Genomic DNA, 23,248 nt, shown 5'->3' on the forward strand with positions numbered 1-23,248 from the left:
AGGTTAATGGATGTTAGGGTGCCAACCAATCAACCAGCAATCATGATCAGGAATGTTGGTTGATGTTAGTAAACACTGGCCCTTTAGCTACCAGGCACTTTGGGGTAAAAAGTTCAGAAGCAGCTGAAATGCTGAAAAAATGATGCATTTGGTCTAGCTGCCATTTGTATGTAATCCATGCCTGATCTATGCAATAAGATGTGGGGTTGATAATCTAACTCTTGAGGAGCACAACTGGTGCCAGTAATGTTCAGGCGCTTCATGAGCCTGTGAAAAGTGAGATGGCCTTATCCCATAACGTGAGGTCAGCTCAATTGATTATTCTGGTGCTCCAGACGCAGTGCTTACAACACACTTGGAGTGCCAACGGAGGTTGGAGATTAAATTTTAGGTGCCAGCAGTCAGTGAAGGGCTTCTGAGCCAATAGTGCACCAACATGGGTTTCGAGGATTTGGAGAAGGGGCACGGGGTACAAGCAGCAAAAGTAATAAGGGGCCATCAAGCAAGCGATTTGAACAATTTTAAAAATTAGAACCTCCCCTTCAGAGCCCTTTCCAAAAAGGCACTATACAGTTGCAGCATTTTTCAAGCATCCATGGCGGCCATCTAAAATAGACGTTAGACCACTTATTTACATATGTAGAGGGCGTAACGCCTATTTTAGGTCCCCTGGCAGAAATTGCTTTGGAATGTGCAGAGCAGGAGCCGGGCCTGCTCCGCTACAGATTCTGCAGCAGCTGCCAACAAAAGTTAAGTTTTGTTTTTAAACTTTTAAGAATTGTTCAGCCAGGAGGAGCCAGGAGGAGCAGGAATGCTCCCCCGATTCTTTTAAAAGTGAAACAATTAATTTTCAGCTGCAGTGAACCCATGGGAGCTAAGGACATAACACCGTTTCTTCCCCCAGGGATTTACCATCAGGCCACTGCCTGTGAGGCAAGTGGCCCGAAATTCACCTTCATCAAATAGGCGAGTTGCATGTGGAGATGCAAAAGGTGCCAGCGGCCCACCCAAATAACGTCAATGAGGCTCAAGGCCCAATTTTGGGCCTGCCTTGGGTCTTCCGCTTGAGGCACACGCTGCCAGCGCAGCCCTGATTCTCGGCCCAAAAATGGGCTCAGAAGAATTTCAACTCCATAGTATCCAACTAAATAGAGTTCCAGATACAGGGGCAGTTGGGAACTCATCTGCAGTTTCTGAAAACTGTAACACCTATGGATGAAAGTGCTGCCTGGAATATTCCTTTAAAAGTGAAACAATTCATTTTCAGCTGCAATGAACCCTTGGGAGCTAAGGACGTAACACCGTTTGCTCTGCACTAAATCTCATTCATTATTAATGACTCGTGTTCCTATCAAAGTGCCTCAGAAAGTATAAAGAGTTATTGATAGTAGAGTCTCCTGTGCCTCTCACTTTGATATGAAGTATGATTTTCTGAACATGATATCTCACTGTCAGATGTTCAATAAAATGTTTTATTTATGCACCTCCAATAAAACAATAATGTTTTTTCAGAACAATTAGTGGCAACGAACAGTGAGGTCCTGACAAGAGTGTTTTGATATAGAACAATGATTTTTGCTGGAAAGAGGAATTGAATGTTTTTGGGACAAGAAGGTCTCACTGAATGTGTATGCACTGAGGAGACGCTGATTGTCTCACTGAATCACTTCATTGAGGGGGCTCTGCCTATCTCACTGAATGTGACTAAGTTGAAGAAGCTCTCCCTATTTCACTTAAAGATCGGGTTGAGGAAGCTCTGACTGTCTCACTGAGTGTATTTGCACTGAGGAGTCTCTAAGTATCTCACTGAATGAGATTTGGTTGAGGAGGCTCTGATTGTCTCGCTGAATGTGATTGTGATGAGTAGGCTCGCCTGTCTCACTGAATCTGATTGAGTTGAGGAGGCTTTGACTATTTCATTGAATGTGATTGGTTGTAGGAGGCTCTGTATCTCACTGAATGTGATTGGGATGAAGTGGTGCTTACTATCTCACTGAATTGCCCCAAAATTCTATAGGACCAGTTGCCCCAATTTGGGTGGCAGGTGAAAATATCCCAGGCCCAGGTCATCAGGCTGTCAGAGGTGAGACCAGCAATATCCAGGTGTACAACAAAAAAAAAACTCTTCAAAAATCTCCCTTCTAACTCCAGCAATCACCGGTTAAAGATTCTCCAGACTGCAGGAGACAAGGTAGAAGCACTTTTGCCAGTGCCAGCAGATGCTGGAACAGGTACGCCTTGTTTTCTTTCGCTGTGAATTAACCTTGGTGCACTAGGGGTATAAATCACTCCTAAACCGTTCCCCCTCATTAGCACGTATTATAATGACCTTCCAGCAACATCAGCATGCACATTAACAGAAGGTCCCAGACCCAAATCAGAAACGCAGCCATTATAGACGGAAACTTAAGATGAAACAGGATCCATCCTAATTTGCAGGCATCACAAAGTAGAAATGCCATTCCAGCAATAGTGATATGCGAAAACCTTAGAATCATTTAAGAAACAACTGGGAAGATTTTAAGATCTTTTTTGATGAATAAGTTAAGAAGGGCCTAATGGTAGATTTTTGTCTTCACATGCCTGGGTGTTAAGTATTGCCTGGCGCAAGATGTTTGTGATGAGGAGGTTCTGACTGTCTCATTCAATGTGACTGTATTGAGGAGGTTCTGACTGTCTCACTCAATGAGATGGATATTTATCTTAACCACCTGGACAGAGCATTGAGAGGATTGAATGCCTATAACTGAGGCTATCTGATTTTCCTTCCATTTAAATTATTGGAGGAATACTGGGCAGGCTCCCTTAGGGGCCTGTAATCCTCCCCGCCCGATTTTTCATTCTGCGTTCTTCCTAGGCAATGCTGGACATCCAGGCAGTGAAGACAAAAATCCACCCCATCGTGTTTGTGTTGAGGAGGCTCTCACTGTCTCAGTGTCACTGGGATCACAAGATGATTATGAATAAGCAGTGCCATTAGGCCCATCTTAACTCACTCATCCAAAAAGATCTTAAAGTCTCCCCAATTGTTTCTTAAATGATTCTAAGGTTTTCATCTCCAATACTCTATTCAAAAGCCCATTCCATGTGTTAATCACTCTTTGTGTAAAGAACAACTTTCTAATATCAGTCCTAAATTTGCTTTTACTAGTATGTAATTATCTGTAAAATTGACTAATTTGCATTGATGAGAAGGCTCTGACTGTCTCATTTAGTATGATTGGAACAAGGAGGCTCTGATTCTTTCGCTCACATTGTATTTGCCCTGATCACAGCCGCAGTAGGTGCTCTCCATGGTGTAGCTTCGGAGAACCCCAATCTCTCTCCAAACCACCACCCGTGCCGTTGCTTCCCTTGACTTCTGTACCAAAAAGCAGCAACGGTTGATGGCGAATGCTGGGGAAATCTTGTCCAGGATTTTGGGGATGGTCTATGGACAAATTATAAAACAAAATATTTATTTAATTCAACAGCAAACAAGTCAGTAATCAGATACTTCTACCGCTTTGAATTCATATCACAGTGCAAGGTGAGAATGAAGCTTTAATGACTTCTGGAAGAAGATTTCTGCAGCTCAGGTTTCTGATAAAACATGCACAGCAGCATCTGATAAAAATTGCATTCAGAACATTTCAAAGGTGTGTCTTTTAAAGATACAGATTTCTCCATCACCATTTATATCTCTGGCAATCAAGTTGAGAGAGGGCAACAGTTGTTAATGTAACAGTGAGAGAGGGCAATGAAGTCAATGGAACAGTGAGAGAGGGGAGTGTTAATTAATGGAACAGTGAGAGAGGCCAGTGCAAGTCAATAGAACAGTGTGAACGGGGAATGTTAGTGGAACAGTAATTGTTCGATGTTTGTCAATAAAACAGTGAGAGAAGGCACAGTTTGTCAGTGGTGAGAAGGACAGAGCTAGTCAGTGAAATGATAAGAGTGAGTGCTTGTCAATGGAACAATTAGAGGGAGCACATGCTCATCAAACGAATGGTGAGAGGGAGCAGTGCTTGTCAATGGAACGATGAGAGGAAGCATGTGCTCGTCAAATGAATGGAGAGAAGGAGCACATGCTTGTCAAATGAATGGTGAATCATAGAATCTTACAGCACCAAAGGCGGCCATTCGGCCTGTCATGCCTATGTCGGCTCTTTGCAAGAGCTGTCCAATTTAGTCCCACTCCCCAGCTTTTTCCCCATAGCCCTGCAAATTATTCCTCTTCAAATACATGTCGAATTGCCTTTTGAAAGTTCCTATGGAATCTGATTCCACCACCCTCAGGTGGTGCGTTCCAGATCTTAACAACCCTCTGTGTGAAAAAAATTCTCATTTCCCCTCTAGTTCTTTTGCGAATTATTTTAAATCTATGACCTTTGGTTACCAACCCACTTACCAGAGGAAACAATTTCTCCCTACTTACTCTATCAAAACCCTTCACAATTTTGAATACCTCTATTAAGTCTCCCCTTAACTTTCTCTGCTCCAAGGAGAACAATCCCAGCTTCTCCAATCTCTCCACATAACTGTAGTCCCTAGGAACGATGAGAGGGAGCAGTGCTTGTCAAACGAATGGTAAGAGGGAGAGTGTTTGTCAAACAAATGGTGAGAGGGGGCAGTGCTCGTTGAACGAATGGTGAAAGGGGGCAGTTCTCATTAAACGAATGGTAAGAGGGAGCAGTGCTCGTTAAACGAATGGTGAGGGGGGCAGTGCTTGTAACGAATGGGGAGAGGGAGCAGTGCTTGTCAAACAAATGGTGAGAGGGAGCTCGTCAGTAAAAATTTTAATTTTTGTTTTATTTCTATTTTAAATGAGAATCAGTAAACACTGGCCCCATCACATTTGTTATGACCTTTAGTTGCCTTGATTTGATCCTGAGTTGAGCTGAGACAGAATTATTTCAAACAATGCTGTAAAACCATACATTTGCCAACTGGGAACCCAGGCATTCAAATACCAACATATTATTTTGTAAACACTCTCATCGGGACAATTAATCATCATCAGATTGTGTTAGATCATAAAAATCCCATAAAATTTCCAGACATATTCCATCAACATTATAAATTGTATAAAGTACATCCATATTTCATTGTATAAAATACATATATATTCATATCTGTATGGCCACTTGCATTTTGTCTTCTGAGGAATTCTCATTGCTGACCTGCCCTTTATTTCAGAAAGCTTAAAGAATGCGAGCAAGTGACGATTCAGATCAACTGCGAAACATATTATGCCTACAAAGTGCTAAAGTGAGGAGGTTTCAGGTAGTTTAATAATGAGAAGAATTGTAATGATTTTGGATTTTTACACAAAATATTTTCTTGTGTTCGTTTTCATTGGCCATTCCCATAAGTAAATCTCTTGTCCTGTGTGAAAGAGAAGGTGCTTTTACCTACCCAAAATCTAGGTAAATGTAGGAATACAAGCAAATGTAGAGATCAAGCAAAGAACCCTTGTCACTGAGCTGCAGCTTACTGGAATGCATAAAAGGTTGGAGCAGAGATCAGTCCTGCTGGAAACAGTGATGCGAGTTCCTAGTGATTGATTTTTTTTGTGATAGTGTGTTCAGTTTGTAGCCTTCTCTTTGTTTTGAAGTGAAGCTGCAATTTATAAACCAGGAGATATAAACTGAGAATATTTAACTGGAGTGACAGAATATTACAATGATCCACTCTATAGGAAAATATAAAGATGGCACTCACCCGATATCCAATATCCTCTTTTAGTGTTGCTGTGTCGATGCTGGATCCTGACTGCCACAATGTCTCCTTAAGACTGCAGCCATACATGAAGATATTCTTCTTCCTTGAATGCCCGTGGTAGTCACAGTAAACCTGGTGCACATCAAATAAATAAATTCATGAGATCTTGCACAGACAAGAACTCGAAAGGAGCAGGACTGCACTTTGCAGGGGACAGGAAAGGCTCCCTTTTGAAAGTGCATAAAGAAATATGTAACAGCGTGTAACTGTAACAGAATAATAATTACAAAGTAACTGCACAAAGTAACTTCACCTGACGAAGGAGAAAGCCTCCGAAAGCTTGTGATTTTCAAATAAAATTGTTGGACTATAACCTGGTGTTGTGAGATTCTTTATATTTGCACAAAGTAACACAGATTAATGATGATATAGCATCAATCGAACAGAGTAGTAAACAAAGAGTAAGAATCTAATGCATGAAACAAAACAGCAATTCTAGTTTTTTCAAAGTTGGAATGCTGTATAGCGGGCTTTGCGCTTGGCCAACAGTATTGGTCAAATTACATACATGGTGGGATCCCAGCCTGGACTGTGCATCTCATTGGGAGCTCACTGAATGGGAGTAGAGTGTCAGGCACTGCTACAGGTCTTAAAGGGCTACAACAGCCATTTAAACAAAAGGTTTATTTTTGACAGTCAAAATTTGTAGAGAGCCTAGAAATAGGAACATAGGAACAGGAGTAGGACATTCATTCCCATGAGCCTGTTCTACCATTCAATTTGATGATGGCTGATCTGTACCTCAACTCTGTATCCGCCATTAATTCATGTCCCTTGATACCTTTACCTAACAAAAATCTGTCAATCTCAGTCTTGACCCAGCATCCACAGTGTTTTGGGGGAATGAGTTCCAGATTTCTACTACCCTGTGCGTGAAAAAGTGGTTCCTCATTTCACTCCTAAATGGCCTAGCTCTAATTTTAAGATTGTGCCTCCTTGTTCTGGATTCCCCCACCAGAGGAAATAATTTCTCTGTATCTACACTATCAAATCCCTTTATCATTTTAAACACCTTGATATGATTGTGTTTTTAGAATTCTAAAGGGACTGGATAACAGAGACCATGACAAGCTATTTCACCTTGTCCAGAACAGTTGAGCCAGAGGATATGGTTTGCGCCTTTTTTTTTATTCGTTCATGGGATGAGGGCATCGCTGGCAAGGCCAGCATTTATTGCCCATCCCTAATTGCCCTTGAGAAAGTGGTGGTGAGCCGCCACCTTCAACCGCTGCAGTCCGTGTGGTGAAGGTTCTCCCACAGTGCTGTTAGTAAGGGAGTTCCAGGATTTTGACACAGCGACGATGAAGGAACGGCAATACATTTCCAAGTCGGGATGGTGTGTGACTTGGAGGGGAACGTGCAGGTGGTGTTCTTCCCATGTGCCTGCTGCCCTTGTCCTTCTAGGTGGTAGAGGTCGTGGGTTTGGGAGGTGCTGTCGAAGATGCCTTGGCGAGTTGCTGCAGTGCATCCTGTGGATGGTACACACTGCAGCCACAGTGCGCCGGTGATGAAGGGAGTGAATGTTTAGGGTGGTGGATGGGGTGCCAATCAAGCGGGCTGCTTTGTCCTGGATGGTGTCAAGCTTCTTGAGTGTTGTTGGAGCTGCACTCATCCAGGCAAGTGGAGAGTATTCCATCACACTCCTGACTTGTGCCTTGTAGATGGTGGAAAGGCTTTGGGGAGTCAGGAGGTGAGTCACTCACCGCAGAATACCCAGCCTCTGACCTGCTCTTGTAGCCACAGTATTTATATGGCTGGTCCAGTTAAGTTTCTGGTCAATGGTGACCCCCAGGATGTTGATGGTGGGGGATTCGGCAATGGTAATGCCATTGACTGTCAAGGGGAGGTGGTTAGACTCTCTCTTGTTGGAGATGGTTATTGCCTGGCACTTGTCTGGCGCAAATGTTACTTGCTACTTATGAGCCCAAGCCTGGAAGTTGTCCAGGTCTTGCTGCATGCGGGCTCGGACTGCTTCATTATGAGGGGTTGCGAATGGAACTGAACACTGTGCAGTCATCAGTGAACATCCCCATTTCTGACCTTATGATGGAGGGAAGGTCATTGATGAAGCAGCTGAAGATGGTTGGGCCTAGGACACTGCCCTGAGGAACTCCTGCAGCAATGTCCTGGGGCTGAGATGATTGGCTTCCAACAACCACTACCATCTTCCTTTGTGCTAGGTATGACTCCAGCCACTGGAGAGTTCTCCCCCTGATTCCCATTGACTTCAATTTTACTAGGACTCCTTGGTGCCACACTCAGTCAAATGCTACCTTGATGTCAAGGGCAGTCACTCTCACTTCATCTCTGGAATTCAGCTCTTTTGTCCATGTTTGGACCAAGGCTGTAATGAGGTCTGGTGCCGAGTGGTCCTGGCAGAACCCAAACTGAGCATCGGCGAGCAGGTTATTGGTGAGCAAGCGCCGCTTGATAGCATGGTCGACGATACCTTCCATCACTTTGCTGATGATTGAGAGTAGACTGATGGGGCTGTAATTGGCCAGATTGGATTTGTCCTGCTTTTTGTGAACAGGACATACCTGGGCAATTTTCCACATTGTCGGGTAGATGCCAGTGTTGTAGCTGCACTGGAATAGCTTGGCTAGAGGCGCAGCTAATTCTGGAGCACAAGTCTACAGCACCACAGCCAGGTTGTTGTCGGGGCCCATAGCCTTTGCTGTATCCAGTGCACTCAGCCGTTTCTTGATATCACGTGGCGTGAATCGAATTGGCTGAAGACTGGCTTCTGTGATGGTGGGGATATTGGGAGGAGGCCGAGCTGGATCGTCCACTCAGCATTTCTGGCTGAAGATGGTTACAAACGCTTCAGCTTTGTCTTTTGCACTCACGTACTGGACTCCGCCATCATTGAGGATGGGGATGTTCACAGAGCCTCCTCCTCCCGTTAGTTGTTTAATTGTCCACCACCATTCACGACTGGATGTGGCAGGACTGCAGAGCTTTGATCTGATCCGTTGGTTGTGGAATCGCTTAGCTCTGTCTATAGCATGTTGCTTCCGCTGTTTAGCATGCATGCAGACCTGAGTTGTAGCTTCACCAGGTTGGCACCTCATTTTTAGGTACGCCTGGTGCTGTTCCTGGCATGCTCTTCTACACTCCTCATTGAACCAGGGTTGATCCCCTGGCTTGTTGGTAATGGTAGAGTGAGGAATATGCCGGGCCATGAGCTTACAGATTGTGCTGGAATACAATTTTGCTGCTGCTGATGGCCCACAGCACCTCATGGATGCCCAGTTTTAAGCTGCTGGATCTGTTCTGAATCTATCCCATTTAGCACGGTGGTCGTGCCTCACAACACGTTGGATGGTATCCTCAGTGCAAAGATGGGACTTCGTCTCCACGAGGACTGTGCGGTGATCACTCCTATCAATACTGTCATGGACAGATGCATTTGCAACAGGTAGATTGGTGAGGACGAGGTCAAGTAAGTTTTTCCCTCGTGTTGGTTCACTCACCGCAGGCCCAGTCTGGCAGCTATGTCCTTCAGGACTCGACCAGCTCGGTCAGTAGTGGTGCTACCAAGCCACTCTTGGTGATGGACATTGAAGTCCGCCACCCAGAGTACATTCCGTGCCCTTGCTACCCTCAGTGCTTCCTCCAAGTGGTGTTCAACATGGAGGAGGACTGATTCATCAGCTGAGGGAGGGCGGTAGGTGGTAATCAGCAGGATTGCCCATGTTTGACCTGATGCCATGAGATTTCATGGGGTCCAGAGTCAATGTTGAGGACTCCCAGGGCCACTCCCTCATGACTGTATATCACTGTACCGCCACCTTTGGTCGGTCTGTCCTGCCGATGGGACAGGACATACCCAGGGATGGTGATGGAAGAGTCTGGGATGTTGGCTGAAAGGTATGATTTTGTGAGTGTAGCTATGTCAGGCTGATGCTTGACTAGTCTGTGGGACAGCTCTCCCAATTTTGGCACAAGTCCCCAGATGTTAGTGAGGAGGACTTTGCAGGGTCGACTGGGCTTGGTTTGCCTTTGTCGTATCCGGTGCCTCGTGGTCCGATGCCGGGTGGTCTGTCTGGTTTTATTTTATTATGACTTTTTTAAGCGAGATTTTACAACTGAGTGGCTTGCTAGGCCATTTCAGAGGGCAATTAAGAATCAACCACATTGCTGTGGGTCTGGAGTCACATATAGGCCAGACCGGGTAAGGACATTAGTGAACCAGATGGGTTTGAAGGGGGTTAATTCAAAACTAATCTGCGGAATCGATATTTCAGTGAGCGAGTGGTAAATCTATGGAACTGGCTCCTTTGCGAGATGGTGGAAGCAGTTAGTATTGATTCATTTAAATGCAAATTAGATAGATTTCTTTCAGAAAATAACATTTTAGGATACAGTATATGAGTAATTTGAGGTATGATGTGGTAAGTGTAGCATGCTTGGGAGGAACAGGTGACTTTGGACCTATGGTTCCCAAAGCTCTCCACCACTGGGGTTTTCCTCGCTTCATGTATGGGTCTGTTGCAGACTATTTGAGAGATTGATTTCTATGATTAGTCAACAACTCCATTATCGTTGTATCATTTGACTGTCAGGACAGTAGAAAGCAAACTAGATGGACCTTGGTCTTTTTTTGTCTCGCAATTCCTATGTTCCTATGATTAGATCAGCCCTCAACCTTCTAAACTCAAGGGAGTACAAGCCAGGTTTATGCCTGCATCTGTCTTTAAAGGGCCCACATTCCACTTTACCACTCCCATTCTCTTAATATATTTATAAAAACTTTTGCTGTTAGCTTTGATATCCCTTGCAAGTTTTTTTCACATTTCCTTTTTGCACCTCTCATTATTTTCTTTGTATCCCTATGTTGCTTTTTATAGCTCTCCCAGTCCTCTATGTTTCCACTTTTCCTTGCATTTGTGTAGGTCTTTTCATTTCTCTTACCTCATTTGTTGACCATATTTGCTTAACTACACAAGTGCAGCCTTTGCTTTTTTGGGCTATGTAATATCATGAAACAATGGAGCAGCGCAGGGAATAATCCCATGCTTCACAGATGCAGCTGTGGCTGGTTCTTAAAAGTTTTGTTTTAATATAATCGGGGCTTCTCATCCCTTAGGTTTGTCATGCTTCTCTCCCCACTCCTGTATTAAGTTACTGACACTCACCAGTGGGGTCCTGCCGATGCTCCTCATGTAGCTAAGGAGCCCTTTTGTATGATAAATAGTCGGATGAAGGTCAGGACTTGGCTCAGACCACTGTCTGTTCAAGTCCTCTCCACTCAAAGAACAGCGATGGCTAAAAGAAAAATTATTTAAATGAATTAAAAATGTTAATTCTGTGCAACTGTAAGTAAAGTGAGAGACTTCCCTGAACCAATAGTGCTCTAAAAGTGTCAGGAAGTGAAACAGAAACACAACAGACTGTAACTGAATGTTACACAGGTCTAAGCACCAAATGTAACGGAAGATCACTCAGCTCTTGCGGCCACGATACTGAATCCAGGGCCAGATCTGACTGATATTCAGGTTTCTGTAGTCACCAGGCACTAGCATCAATCTAAACATTAAGTGCAATACAGTGATCCATGTCAGACACCACAAAAAAACAAACGTGATCACTCACTGCCCCCACCTCCAGTAAATGCCTTGGGAGAATACACGGTTAGAAATGAGGTTGAGTTTCCCCTGATGGTTCAGTGAGCTTATCCGGTCAGTAGCTGGGCCAAGTAGACCAGAAGTCTCCAGTTTCCATTCCCAGTCTGTGCCAACTGGCGTCAGCAGTCCTGGGCTAAGGAAGGGAACATCAGCCAGGGTATACACTCTTCATCACTATCCAGTGAACGTCCTCCTGAAGAGTGCATATATGTAGAATCAGGTGAGGACAGGATCGGGCTCAGCTGTGACGTTTATTGTGATCAAATAACCTGCTGACATTCACCATCTAGAATCAAATATGAAGAATGACTACTTGGCTGAGGTACTGGAGCATGACCACTCCTCATGAACCATACCCCAGATGCATGACCCCACTCATGAATCGCACCCTAGAGGCAGTGGAGTGTAACCTCCGCTTGTGATCTATTGGTCATTGGTCAATGATACTTGTGCATGACTCCGGTCATGATCCATTCTCATGTGATACTGGAGTCAGAAGCTGGGCTCCTGCCCCAATTTAAAACAAGGGTGTTTTGCAGTTATTTAATTTTTCATCCCAATCTGGAAGCTGCAACCACATGTCCTTCAGCTGAGAAAAGTGGCTGCTGAGTGCATTCTGCCTCCCTTTGAATATTTACAAAATGGGCACAATTCAGGAACGAGATCAAGACCAGCGAGTGTCTCAGGGACGGCTTCCAGCCTCCAGCTTTTGTAGCCCCTGCTGCAGCTTTCAACAACTGAAAGTTCAGCCCAATTTCTTATTCAAGTAATATTTACACTTATAATTCTTTTGAATGCAGTTGTCAAAAAAAATAATTATTTTTTGACTGATTGCTTTCAGTTTTAAAAAAAACAACAAAAAAGAAAAATTAGAAACAAGCAGTCAAGCTCCCCAGGCAGAAAGATTATTACAAATTCCACTTCAAGAAATCTGACTTTCTAATTAAATTATTTCTACTGTTCAAACCAATTTTAATTGGTAATTAGGAGTTTTAAAATTTAATAAGGGGATTTTAATGGAGTTCTTCCCATGTGACTCACTGCCACGGGTAAAATCTAAAGCACATATTTTATTAATGCTCCCCTGCCCAATGTGTGAGGGCAGTGCCCTTCGCCCTATTCCCCCACTCCAGTAGATGTACCAACTCATAGCACTCAACAAATCCATATGCAAACTCAATCTCATTTCTGATATTACACATTAGACAATTGTGCAAATCCTATTTAAAGAGTTTTGTATTTTTTTTCTCACTGTGGAAAAATCAGGTGAAATTTATAATTTATAACCTGCGGTAACAGGTGTGTCAATAATAATGAGTAAAATTTGCACATCTCCTACTTAAAGTCCTTTGTCCATATTCATTTCCTGTGATGAAAATAAATAAATGATTGCTTCTCCGTCTTCTTGTAAAAATAGAGAGGTAATAAAATCTTGGAACGCTTATCAGTATTGAGCAAGATGACACCTATGATTGCAGCCCTATATGAGGACTCCTTCCTCTCAAGCCCTAGCCTGGCCTATTTCTCTCACGTCTTCCTCTCCTCCACTGTTCTGAGGCAACCCTCTCTCTTTGAAAGTTTTTTTCTAAAACTTTTTCTACGGGCTTTCAGGTTAAAAGTTAACTGCTTCTGAAGTTCTCCTGGTCTCATTGGCCAAACCCCACCTTTCTGATTCCAACATTGGCCTGATCCCACCCATTGGTGCCACCATGCCACTGAGGCTCTGCTCTGTCCTGAGTCCATCCATGGGCACCACCGTGCTGCCAAGGCTCTGCTCTGCCTACACTCTGCTATTCTTCACCCACCGCTAGGCTCCGAACTTTCTTAGTTCTCTGTCAGCCTCAACCTCTGTGAGCTAGTAGACAGGCACAAAAAGCAATCAAAAAGGTTAATGGAATGTGGCCCTTTATCTCATGGGGACTGTAATACAAAGGCAAGGAAGTTAGGCTTCAGTTGTACAGAGCCTTGGTCAGACCCCATCTGGAGTAATGCATTGAGTTTTGGACACCGCACCTCAGGAAGCATATATTGATCTTGGGTGGGGTACAACGCATAAATTTGGTTTGTATTCCTTTGAGTTTAGAAAGTTGAGGGGTGATCTAATCGAGGTGTTTAAAACCATAAAGGAATGCGTTAGGGTAGATATAGAGAAGCTACTTCCGCTGCTGAGGGAATCCAGAACATGGGGGCACAATCTTAATACTAGAACTAGGCCATTCAGGAGTGAAATCAGGAAGCACTTCTTCACAGAAAGCATAGTAGAAATCTGAAACTTTCTCCCTAACAGGCTGTGGATGCTGGGTCAATTGAAATGTTCAAGACTGAGATGGTCAGATTTTTATTCAGTAAGGGCATCAAGGGATATGGATCAAAGGTGGGTAAATGGAGATAAGGTAGAGATCAGCCATGACCTAATAGAATGGCAGAACAGACTTGATGGGCTGATTGGCTACTCCTGTTCCTAAGTTACAGGTGCTGTAGGGTCTACCTATACCTGTGAATTGCTGTCACTGGGATTACGGTTCCCCTGTTCTAAGCTGACTTGTGACTAGCTGTCCCTGGTACTGCATTATCGATAACTGTCCCATTAAGCGACAACCCCATGTTCACCTTAGAATAATGTTTTTCTGAACTAAAAAATGTACCATACTCCTGATGCTACATCAGGGAACTGGCCCAAAAGATATTCACTTGGTAAGTATGTAAAAAGGGTCTGAAATTGGGATTAAAAAGTAAAGCTGCCATTGTGAACAAGATGGACAAAACATATCCGATGGCACTATTTCGAAGAAGAGCAGGGGAGTTCCCCCACTAACCTGGCCAACATTTATCCCACAGCCACCATCACTAAAACAGATTATCTGGTCATTATCCCATTGCTGTTTGTGGGAGCTTGCTGTACTTCATTGACTGTAAAGCACTTTGGGAGATTCTGAAGTCCTCAAAGGCATGTTCTTTCTTTCTAAGATGGTGCAGCAGACTCATTGGGCCAACTGGCCTACTCCTGTTTTTATGAAATCTGCATCTAGATGTCTCTCTGTATTTGATGGGTGCCATAGATTGTTGTTGTTGAACCACAGATTTAATGATGCAATGCCTTATCCAAATAACAATTTAATTATTATGAGGTAAATATTCTATGAAACAAACTCAGAGTGCTCTTAGCTGAAGCTTTCTGGTGTTACTTCAAGTTTGTGCAGCTTTTTAAATTTTGGACTAAGTCAGTTAAAGGCTGCGATCACTCTCAGGTCCGTGCTCTGTTTCCACAGGCTGAAGCCCTGAAAGCTTCTCCTCTGCTATTTCTAAATAGCCTGAGGATGAAGCTCCAAATGTCTCTGTTCTCAACATTAACTGGAACATTTCCAATCCTTCTTTGTGCCTACACAGCACAGCATTCACTTCAGCTCTGTGTTTTATGTAAATGAGAATTTATGTGGTGCGTTTTTCCTGGAGTTGATTTTTAGCTTTCTGGCCTTGTACCAAGTGGATTGAAGTTTCTTTACTCTACTGTGTTTCTGGAAAGCCAGTGTCTGAAATACAGAATTCCTGAGCCAACTAAAGCCATGTCTGCAGTGAAACCCAATTAATGATCAAGTTCTTTGCTGAAAATCAAAATCTCAGATCCAAAAGGAATTAAATCAGATTCTAACCCAAACATTGGCTGCTCAGTTTGCAGAGAATATAAAAGTACTACTTTCCATTTGGGGGATGGAATATCGCTTTCTGAGCAAATAAAGCCTCAACTTTCCTGATAGGAAGTTTGTATCACTCGGAGGTACTGATACTCAAATGCTGTGTCTGCAGGCACCATTATTCAACACAAATTTTTAAAGAAATTAATATTTCAAACCAAGACCACAAATGGAAGTAAACACAGAACAGAACACTGCTGATCTGCTCAACAGCAGCTTTCTGTTTTCGATACTCTTGCCCCGCCAGGTTCGTTCTCGCAGCCTTACTGTTCCCCTACTATAGCCTTAACTTTGTAACCTATACATAGAATTTACAGCACAGAAACAGGCCATTCGGCCCAACTGGTCTATGCTGGTGTTTATGCTCCACACGAGCCTGCTCCCACCCTATTTCATCTAACCCTATCTGTGTCCTGAAATCCAAGGGCTGCAGGATTGAGCATTTGGTACATAAGTGACCAGGCCAGCTATTGGCAGATCTGGCCTAAATCCCTCAAACACTTTTGCCACTCAGAACTACAGGTCCTGAAATTCTGCAGCCATTCAGGCAGATTTCTGCTGTAACTTTGGTGGGAGCCTATTGGAATATCTGGAAAATAGGCCAGGACCCAGATGTGTTGGGTCCTGGCTTGGCAACCTAGTTTCCTAGATGGTTTTGCAAGGCAGACCCTCTGCCCACCCACTGACATAAGGGCGCAGTAAGGACAATGGCAGGGACTTGTCAGAGGTCTTGCTCCCTAGGCCTTCAATGGGAGGTTATGCTTGGTGCAGTTATGCTTGGTGAGGCCAGGTGTACCAGCCATTCCACTGGCAGTTGTGGGGCCCATCTGGGGGTCCAGGCAAATATCTAGGCCTCAAAGATCTGGCCAATAATTCTTTTTAAATATTTGAAGTGACCCCCTTTATAAGGGAGCTGTGGGGACATCTACTTTTTTCTTCTGGGGGGATCCCGCACTTCCCCCCCCAGCCTGGGACTCTTCGGCCGGACTCCCCTGATGTGCCTCTAGTCCGCTGAAAACAAAGGAACATAGAAATATAGGGACATAGGAACAGGAATAGGCCATTTACCCACCTTTACTCCATATCCCTTGATACCTTTACCTAACAAAAATCTATCCAGTGAGGGAGCTGGAATTGGTTCTCTTAAGTCTCTGCCCATTTTTTTGAAGTTGTAATAATTCGATGGGCGCTTTCTGTGCCCACCATCTTTCATCTTGACACCATCGAAAGCGGCAGTAAAACCTCCCCCGGCAGAAATCTCACTAGTTCAGCCTTTACCACAGCCAACTTAAAGTATGCCTGTGGTGAGGGCCCTAACACAAGCTTCTCAATGCAGAGTAATTGACTGCGGTTGGAAAAACAGCAACAGTGCAATTGAGAAGTATTTAAAAAGCACAGCTCATCCCCCAATGGAGTGGTTTTTCTACCCACAGATGCATCATAAATGACATGCATGCTTACCCCTTTTATGCTAATGACCATGTCATTGCGATTTGGGACAAGGCCACAAAGCGAGGATATATTGGGGGCTGAAGTGCTGCATTGCCACATTCCTGGCAGAGGAGTAGGAATTAAAGAATTTTGGCTCCATTATGTCTGCGACAGGTATCCAAGGGAAGAGCCAAGCCTTTCAATACAGATATCTTTTAGGTTTTCTTTGATTGATTGGCAGTTCTATTTGAGGTTAAGCAATACTTATTTTTTTGTCCCGGTCAGATTCTGAAAATATTTCTCAGCCTGTCCTGTTCTAAATGAGTAATCCATCTAAAGCTACCAGAGAAAGGTAAATAAGCCAGAAAGACTCAGTGGATGATCAGCTGCAAACCACTACTGAAGGTTAACTTTAAGGGACCTTGTGCCAGGTCCAGTTAACTCTGAGGTGTAATGCAGCAGGTGTATCTTAAAATTCTATTAAATAAAGTATATTTTGCATTTAAAAAAAGGTTCACCTGTTTGTTATTTTCTACCTTCTATGGAGGGATAGTTAAGCTTATAGTTACTGAAAATCTGCCGTACGTAATTGTTACTATTCATTTATCCGTCTATTCTTTGATAAATCTGTTTGGCAGTTTAAAGCCTAAGTCAATGAAATGTTTATTCTACCACCTTCTGACATCAAGGAAGATCATGTGAGGGCTTGTGATATAACCAGTAAACAAAATACAGAGACACGGGTGTCCTCATACATGAAACACAAAAAGCTAGCATTCAGGTGCAGCAGGTAATTGGGAAGGCAAATGGAATACTGGCCTTTATTTCAAGGCGGATCAAGTATAAAAGCAGGGAAGTCTTGCTACAATTGTACAGGGTGCTGGTGAGACCACACCTAGAGTACTGCATACAGTTTTGGTCCCCTTATTTAAGGATGGATATACTTGCATTGGAGGCGATTCAGAGAAGGTTCGCTAGGTTGATTCCGGGTATGGAAGAGTTTTCTTATGAGGAAAGATTGAGCAGGTTGGGCCTACACTCACTGGAGTTTAGAAGAATGAGAGGAGATCTTATTGAAACATATAAGATTCCAAGGGGGCATGACAGGGTAAATGCTGAGAGGATGTTTCCCCTCATAGGGGAATCTAGAACTAGGGAGCGTAGTCTCAGAATAAGGGGTTGCCCATTTTTTTTTTATTCGTTCACGGGATGTGGGCGTCACTGGCGAGGCCAGCATTTATTGCCCATCCCCAATTGCCCTTGAGAAGGTGGTGGTGAGCCGCCTTCTTGAACCGCTGCAGTCCGTGTGGTGACGGTTCTCCCACAGTGCTGTTAGGAAGGGAGTTCCAGGATTTTGACCCAGCGACAATGAAGGAACGGCGATATATTTCCAAGTCGGGATGGTGTGTGACTTGGAGGGGAACGTGCAGGTGGTGTTCTTCCCATGTGCCTGCTTCCCTTGTCCTTCTAGGTGGTAGAGGTCGTGGGTTTGGGAGGTGCTGTCGAAGAAGCCTTGGCGAGTTGCTGCAGTGCATCCTGTGGATGGTACACACTGCAGCCACAGTGCACCGGTGGTGCAGGGAGTGAATGTTTAGTGTGGTGGATGGGGTGCCAATCAAGCAGGCTGCTTTATCTTGGATGGTGTTGAGCTTCTTGAGTGTTGTTGGAGCTGCACTCATCCAAGCAAGTGGAGAGTATTCCATCACACTCCTGACTTGTGCCTTGTAGATGGTGGAAAGGCTTTGGGGAGTCAGGAGGTGAGTCACTCGCCGCAGAATACCCAGCCTCTGACCTGCACTCGTAGCCACAGTATTTATGTGGCTGGTCCAGTTAAGTTTCTGGTCAATGGTGACCCCCAGAATGTTGATGGTGGGGGATTCGGTGATGGTAATGCCGTTGAATGTCAGGGGGAGGTGGTTAGACTCTCTCTTGTTGGAGATGGTCATTGCCTGGCACTTATCTGGCGCGAATGTTACTTGCCACTTATGAGCCCAAGCCTGGATGTTGTCCAGGTCTTGCTGCATGCGGGCTCGGACTGCTTCATTATTTGAGGGGTTGGAAATTGGAACTGAACACTGTGCAGCCATCAGCGAACATCCCCATTTCTGACCTTATGATGGAGGGAAGGTCATTGATGAAGCAGCTGAAGATGGTTGGGCCTAGGACACTGCCCTGAGGAACTCCTGCAGCAATGTCCTGGGGCTGAGATGATTGGCCTCCAACAACCACTACCATCTTCCTTTGTGCCAGGTATGACTCCAGCCACTGGAGAGTTTTCCCCGATTCCCATTGACTTCAATTTTAATAGGGCTCCTTGGTGCCACACTCGGTCAAATGCTGCCTTGATGTCAAGGGCAGTCACTCTCACCTTACCTCTGGAATTCAGCTCTTTTGTCCATGTTTGGACCAATGCTGTAATGAGGTCTGGAGCCAAGTGGTCCTGGCGGAACCCAAACTGAGTATCGGTGAGCAGGTTATTGGTGAGTAAGTGCCGCTTGATAGCACCGTCGATGACACCTTCCATCACTTTGCTGATGATTGGGAGTAGACTGATGGGGCGGTAATTGGCCGGATTGGATTTGTCCTGCTTTTTGTGGACAGGACATACCTGGGCAATTTTCTACATTGTCGGGTAGATGCCAGTGTTGTAGCTGTACTGGAACAGCTTGGCTAGAGGCGCAGCTCGTTCTGGAGCACAAGTCTTCAGCACTACAGCTTGGATGTTGTCGGGGCCCATAGCCTTTGCTGTATCCAGTGCACTCAGCCTTTTCTTGATATCACGTGGAGTGAATCGAATTGGCCGAAGACTGGCTTCTGTGATGGTGAGGATATCGGGAGGAGGCCGAGATGGATCATCCACTCGGCACTTCTGGCTGAAGATGGTTGCAAACGCTTCAGCCTTGTCTTTTGCACTCATGTGCTGGACTCCGCCATCATTGAGGATGGGGATGTTTGCAGAGCCTCCTCCTCCCGTTAGTTGTTTAATTGTCCACCACCATTCACGACTGGATGTGGCAGGACTGCAGAGCTTTGATCTGATCCATTGGTCGTGGAATCGCTTAACTCTGTCTATAGCATGTTGCTTCCGCTGTTTAGCATGCATGCAGTCCTGAGTTGTAGCTTCACCAGGTTGACACCTCATTTTTAGGTACGCCTGGTGCTGCTCCTGGCATTGAACCAGGGTTGATCCCCTGGCTAGTTGGTAATGGTAGAGTAAGGAATATGCCGGGCCATGAGGTTACAGATTGTGCTGGAATACAATTCTGCTGCTGATGGCCCACAGCGCCTCATGAATGCCCAGTTTTGAGCTGCTAGATCTGTTCTGAATCTATCCCATTTAGCACGGTGGTCGTGCCACACAACACGTTGGATGGTGTCCTCAGTGCGAAGACGGGACTTCATCTTCACGAGGACTGTGCGGTGGTCACTCCTACCAATACTGTCATGGACAGATGCATTTGCGACAGGTAGATTGGTGAGGACGAGGTCAAGTAAGTTCTTCCCTCGTGTTGGTTCGCTCACCACCTGCCGCAGGCCCAGTCTGGCAGCTATGTCCTTCAGGACTCGGCCAGCTCGGTCAGTAGTGGTGCTACCGAGCCACTCTTGGTGATGGACATTGAAGTCCCCCACCCAGAGTACATTTTGTGCCCTTGCTACCCTCAGTGCTTCCTCCAAGTGGTGCTCAACATGGAGGAGGACTGATTCATCAGCTGAGGGAGGCTGTAGGTGGTAATCAGCAGGAGGTTTCCTTGCCCATGTTTGACCTGATGCCATGAGATTTCATGGGGTCCAGAGTCAATGTTGAGGACTCCCAGGGCTACTCCCTCCTGACTGTATATCACTGTACCGCCACCTCTGGTGGGTCTGTCCTGCCGGTGGGACAGGACATAACCAGGGATGGTGATGGAAGAGTCTGGGACGTTGGCTGAAAGGTATGATTCTGTGAGTATGGCTATGTCAGGCTGTTGCTTGACTCGTCTGTGGGACAGCTCTCCCAATTTTGGCACAAGTCCCCAGATGTTAGTAAGGAGGACCTTGCAGGGTCGACTGGGCTTGGTGTTTTGCCGTTGTCGTGTTCGGTGTCTAGTGGTCCGATGCCGGGTGGTCCGTCCGGTTTTATTCTTATGACTTTTCGTAGCGAGATTTTACAACGGAGTGGCTTGCTAGGCCATTTCAGAGGGCAATTAAGAATCAACCACATTGCTGTGGGTCTGGAGTCACACATAGGCCAGACCGGGTAAGGACTGCAGGTTTCCTTCCCTGAGTGAACCAGATGGGTTTTTATGACAATCCGGTAGTAATTCCAGATTTTTATTTAATTAATTGAATTTAATTAATTAATTGAATTTAAATTCGCCAGCTGCCGTGGCAGGATTTGAACTCATGACTCTGGATTTTAGTCCAGGCCTCTGGATTACTAGTCCAGTAACATAACCACTATGCTACCGTAAGACGGAGATGAGTAGAAATTTCTTCTCTCAGAGGGTTGTGAACCTTTGGAATTCTTTGCCCCAAAGAGCGGTGGAGGCTGAGTCATTGAATATATTCAAGGCTGAGTTAGACAAATTTTTTGATCAGCAAGGGAGTCAAAGGATATGGGGAACAGGCAGGAAAGTGGAATTGAGGCCAGAATCAGATCAGCCATGATCTCATTGAATGGCGGAGCAGGCTCGAAGGGCCAAGTGACCTACTCCAGCTCCTATCTCTTATGTCCTCCTCCTCCCTCTTCTCCAGTCCAACTGAGGCCAGCCTGATTGACAGGCTGGCCTGTCGGGCGGGAAACAGTAAAAGAAAAACACCTCCTTACGTCAAAATCATAAGGACGTCTAGGAAACCCGTACTTCCTGGTTTCCCGTCAGGAATTCCCCCAACCCCAGACAAAATCATGCCCCAGAAGCAAAAGCCAGGTCCGCCACATACATGGGCGTTAAGATCACTCACACAATATCTCACATAAGTCAATCAACCACGGGGACCAGGGTAGTCTGGACAGACAGAGGATTGCAAAGCTCAGGTTTCATATACCACACTGCCTCCATTTATAGACTGTTATAAGACCATTGCATTTTTCATTAAAAAACTTTATCTCTGGGGCTTTGCTAAAAAAAAGTGCTGACAATTTTTTTTAAAACTACAAATGGAAGGTTCGCTGATAGGCCCTGGAACAGATGTTAACTGTACTGTTAATCAATAACCACCTCATCTCCAGTAGTGCCTGAGAATTACAGTCATCGAAGAAACACACGTTCAATATATGGAACTAAACTTAAAATTAACTCATTTCCAATTCTGTTCCTTTGATCTTGGGCCCCCATGTCAGGTTCTTTGGAAGCTGCAGCTTTCAAATGTAATTAAACAGTCACTGTTACCGTGGACACAGCCGCCTGACTCAGTTCCTAAATAGAAGCTTTGAGTGGCAGTGCCAGCCTTCCTCAGCCCTTCCAGCACCATGTGGGATCTCATTTCTTTTTACTTTTGATTTTTGCTAACGATGATACATCTGTGTTTTCTGTGCCTGCTGCTTCAAGCTTGATATAAACCGTCTGCTTCATGTTTACGAGGCAGCAAACAAGCCAAATTTTCAAATAAAATATTCAAATTTATCGGGTTGAGAGTAAACTCCTGTTAAACCCACAGTTCAGGTCGACTTAAGCACACTGACACATCCCTGTTGTGAGCTGTAAGAGATTGGAACGGCAAATGTTTATCAAGGCGAGCGATAGAGCAGAAGCCTCATTAAAACACAGAGGAAATGCTTCAGAATCCGATGTACGCAATGTGTTAAAGAGACAGTTGGTGTTTTATAGACAAAGCAAATATAAGATTTGAGGCTCAAAATTGCAGCATTGCCAATTTCGGGGTTGTAGCCACCCACGGCATGGACAGACCCACGCCAGCAGTGGGAGGGCAGACCGTGCCATGAATTGTGAGGCAAGCCCCTCTCTCAATTGTAATAAATTCCCAGTGCGTGGAAAACCGGCGCTGAAGCGAGGCACAATTGGCTGGGGAGGTGGGATTTTTCAGCAAGGTTGTAGCTCTTTAAAGGACTACTGTTCGCACTTAGAAGGGAGCGGTTCTTTATGGATTGGGGAAATAGATTTTCGTGGATGTTTTAGTGAAAGTTGCAGTACAGCCAAGGGGTAATGTGGGTGAATTGACATTTTCAGGAAAAGGCATTAGAATGCAAGAGGTTCAGCAAAGGAGGGCGGTGCTCTTTAGAGTGAATGGCCATCCTCTAGTGAAAACAGAGTGCAAGCTGCATGAATGGAGGTAGCAGAGAGACTGAATGGAGTCTCACCAACCCATAGGACCCGTATACAAATAAAGAAAGAAGTTTAATATAATCAGAAGATGTCAAAAATCACTTTTGCCATATATTATTAATATTGGGATACATTACGTAATGCTGGAACAAAAAAATTGAGTTGCAGCATCAGAAAGCTAAGCAAAGCATACAAACATGCTTTCTTTTATTCTATACAACTCCAGAAAAGTTGTGAGGCACAAATTTTCCATGGCACACAAATAGCCTGCACTGAGAAATCAAAACGTCTTCTCTGAACATCCACTGCCACCAAAACCTACACGCATGCTACATTGGATTGCACTCACACAATGAAGGATGTGCACTGGCCACAGGAGTGGTTGTTTGTTTAAATGTTTCTTCTTTATGGCTAGGAGGCTGTTATAAACAGGAAAAAGAGAGAAAAGTTCTTCTGCACAGATTTGTCC

General features: G+C 44.7%; 1 protein-coding gene across 1 annotated transcript in view; it reads right to left on the minus strand.

The window, feature by feature from the left end:
* The window catches only part of LOC137301780 (cytosolic carboxypeptidase 4), a 166,208-nt gene that overhangs the window by 45,717 nt on the left and 97,243 nt on the right, over window positions 1-23,248 (minus strand). The window contains exons 19-21 of the mRNA XM_067971410.1: window positions 10,905-11,034; window positions 5,704-5,835; window positions 3,254-3,430 (exon numbers count right to left, since the gene is read on the minus strand). Of these exons, the coding sequence (XP_067827511.1) occupies window positions 3,254-3,430; window positions 5,704-5,835; window positions 10,905-11,034 (439 nt within the window). The remainder of the gene's footprint in view (window positions 1-3,253; window positions 3,431-5,703; window positions 5,836-10,904; window positions 11,035-23,248) is intronic.

This window comes from Heptranchias perlo, chromosome 34 (assembly GCF_035084215.1).
Source record: "Heptranchias perlo isolate sHepPer1 chromosome 34, sHepPer1.hap1, whole genome shotgun sequence".
Lineage (NCBI taxonomy): Eukaryota > Metazoa > Chordata > Chondrichthyes > Hexanchiformes > Hexanchidae > Heptranchias > Heptranchias perlo.